The following is a 3,227-nucleotide window of genomic DNA, read 5'->3' on the forward strand; positions in this document are numbered from 1 at the left end:
ACCACCCTGTCTGGCACTGGTACCAAGTGAATCACACCAAGGACAATCCGATTACTCCAGCAAGTTAAGAACAGTTAAGAGGAGTATTTTTTTCTTGTACGTCAGGAGGGAACACAGAAGTGTCCACCTCCCAGAAAGCCTACACTTGGACGTTTCTGCATGGTTTTCCCCCACTTTGAGGTAACACACAGACGCACTGAAAGAATCAAAGACAGCAAGAGGAAACCCGATCAGCAGAGCCCTGCAACCAGCAGCGCCAGCACCAGCTAGCTTATTTCCCTTTTCTGCTCTCCACAAAAACATGACGCTTTCAAAAGGCCATTAAAGGCGCATAGTTTCCACTGATTGTTAGAAATATGCACCAGTTAAAATTAGGTCACCCTCTACCATTATTTTAGCAACTGAGAAGAAAAACAGTTCAGAAGGGAGCTCCCGTGGCAGAGAGTGCACAGTGGAAAAACAACCAATACCAGAGGAGAAGGCTCCCTGGAATATAACCTTGATAAGAACAGTTTTGGTGTGGGGTTTGATTTTTTTTCCTTTTTTTTTTTTTTTAACTTACTCCAGTTCAAAAATTCACACATTTGAAACTCCAGAAGTTCCAGTTCATCTTCAGTTCACTTCAATCCCTCTATCCTTGTACTGATGGGATTAGCCTACAGCAGTGGGAGGATGGGGAAACCAGAATTCAGAACAAATATTTCCTGACAGGTAGCTTTTTAAGCACCCTTCTCTTCTTCTCTTCAGCAGGGGCAGCTCGCTGTCTTTTACCGCATGACAGGCAAGAGCTGTGCCTTCCAAGCAACCAAGTAAGAACACACGAATATATTCTTTTCTACAGTCAAAAGAGAATATGGGCACGATAGGTAAACAGGATCTCTGTGTGCACACACACATATACGAGTACACATATATACAGAACTTATGCCCACACATACAGAAGTTTTTGGAGAATGGGGCCCAGGGGAACTATTGTCTCCCAGCAGACCTGAAATATTTGACAAATTCCTCATGCAATGATGCCAAGAAACATCTCCCCACCAAAATATTCAGTGCAGATAAACCCAGGCTTTGAAATAATTCAATCCCTCCCCAACCCCACAAAAATCATCCACAAAAAAACCCACCAAGACGACAAATTCCGGAAATCCCCCAAGCTAAGAGGTGTTTGGGACAGGTGATGTAACTCAGCAGAGGGTGGACATTTTAAACATTTCTGTAAAGAAGTTAATGGGTTTAAAATTCTGTTCTCCACAGTCCCCTCACTATTCTCATCTGGAAAGCTGCTTCCAGATGTTTACAGAAATTTAAAGCAAGCCTATTGACTGTTGTGTTTTTTCTCCTGCAGCAGGTTTCTGCCAGTGGAAAGGGTGGCAGCCAGCCCGTGTCCGAGCAGAGCACTAGACTGTAGCAAACTCATTTGGCAGCCTATTACAGCTGTAAACTCAGCTCTTTAGAAGAGAGCGAGGTTTATCTATTAAAGTGCAGACTTTTCACTCCCTCCTCATCACATAATCAATAAAAAGCAACTGGGGGGAGAGAAAAAAGAAGTTATTTATTTTTTAGTGACAGTTTCAGAACTAATATTAATTGCTTATGCTAAGAGCTCTGTGTACTACACCGTACTTGCACACAAGACCAAAAAGCTGGAGTTCAGCCAGGCTTCTCGTCAGGCCTGAAACAGGTCAGACCCAGCCAAGATGATGTGCTGGGATGCTCCATGTTCAACACGCGGCCAAGGCAAACGGGATCACTTCAGGTGGAGCCCTTACCTTATAGACCTGCCCATAGGTACCATTGCCAACAAGCTCCACCAGTTCAAAGATTCCTGCAGGATCCTAGGAGAAAAGGAAGAAAAAAAGATATATTTAATAAGCAATACTTATAGCTTTCTACAAAAATAAACATTCAACAAAGATCAACATTTCACTGATAAATGTTTTGAGTGTTTTAAGCTTTTTAGGCTGCCCAGGGACTAGCACTACAGTGACAATAAGCAGAAGCGCGGCACTGCCCAGTGGCAGCCCTGCCGGCGCGGGCAGCTGCAGCACTGCTGGCAGCACGGCTCTGCCCAGCGCTGCCCACCTCCAGCACCTGGGCTGGGAGATACCAGGCTAGTGCCTGTGAATGAGCACTGACCTGTTTGACTGTCATCTGCTTGAAATGGGAACGCTCAGTGTACATTTTAAATGCAATAGCAATTATTTGCTATTAAAACTTAGGTTTTCTTATGCATCCACTTTGGAATAAAACAAGCTAAGTGGCAGGATGTCACTTTTGGGCTCAGAACAGGATTTTCCAGTTCTATTCCTGAGGTCAGCAGCATTAGCGTTCCTTGGCCTAAATGTCATTTTTGGTTTGGTGCATCGTGGCTGTTGACGTTCTGGTTTGTCAACTGAGATGAGCAGATCTGGGGCAGCGCTACATGAGGACACAATGACTTGCAAGGTGGCACCAAAGCACCAAAACCCGTCCCCAGACCCCCTCCACCCAGCGCGTGCCCACTAGGGGAAGGGCAGTCGCACACAAGCACACACATGTGCAGAAGCCGGAGCACACCCGCCAGCACAGTTAAAAGACAATATAAGCCGAGAGGTACGAGGGAGGGTGGGGAAAGAATAAACTGGCGCTGCTATTTTCTCCTCTTCATGGGTTTTCCCCTCCAGAAGCTTTATTTATATTTTTCCGCTCCTCCTCCTTCTCCCATACTCATCGCTCCAATTTCAGATAGCGCGGTCCCCCTGGAAGCCGGTGGATGCAGAGTCATCCAGCACCCCAGGGGTCTGTGCACCCCTGTGACCACCCGCCCACAGCACAGGCAACCCCAGCACCACCCATCCTCACTGCTGGATTTTGAGTCACTTGAGCTATCGAACAACTTGGCATCCCAGTGAGCAAAGGGCTGCCAGCTGCTATCCGAGAGGATGCAGACAAGTCGATTAACGGCTCTAACAGGCAAATGAGGATCAGCCAGCAGCATTCCTTGGGAGACAGGAGAGGGACACCCACCACCACGTTATGGACAGAGGTTTCATTCATTACAAAGCCTGCATCAGTTCAAGATGACTTCTGGGTCCAAAAGTCAAACACTGGGTCTTTGTGAGCAGCTGAGAAGCGAGGTTCAACATATTAATAACACCGCAAGTCAATTAATCCAAGTCTTGACGTGACTGAGGCACCTTTCCACCCAGCCCAGAACGTGTGCTGCCACATACCTGCTGAGGTTC

At 46.6% G+C, this 3,227-nt stretch overlaps 1 protein-coding gene across 1 annotated transcript in view; it reads right to left on the reverse strand.

Annotated features, from left to right (window-relative positions):
• TNIK (TRAF2 and NCK interacting kinase) overlaps nucleotides 1–3,227 on the reverse strand; it is a 147,906-nt gene that overhangs the window by 136,464 nt on the left and 8,215 nt on the right. Inside the window, 1 exon segment of the mRNA XM_009333601.1 lies at nucleotides 1,773–1,838. Coding sequence (XP_009331876.1) covers nucleotides 1,773–1,838 — 66 coding nt within the window.

Source organism: Pygoscelis adeliae, unplaced genomic scaffold, assembly GCF_000699105.1.
Source record: "Pygoscelis adeliae isolate BGI_AS28 unplaced genomic scaffold, ASM69910v1 Scaffold220, whole genome shotgun sequence".
NCBI classification, from domain to species: Eukaryota; Metazoa; Chordata; class Aves; order Sphenisciformes; family Spheniscidae; genus Pygoscelis; species Pygoscelis adeliae.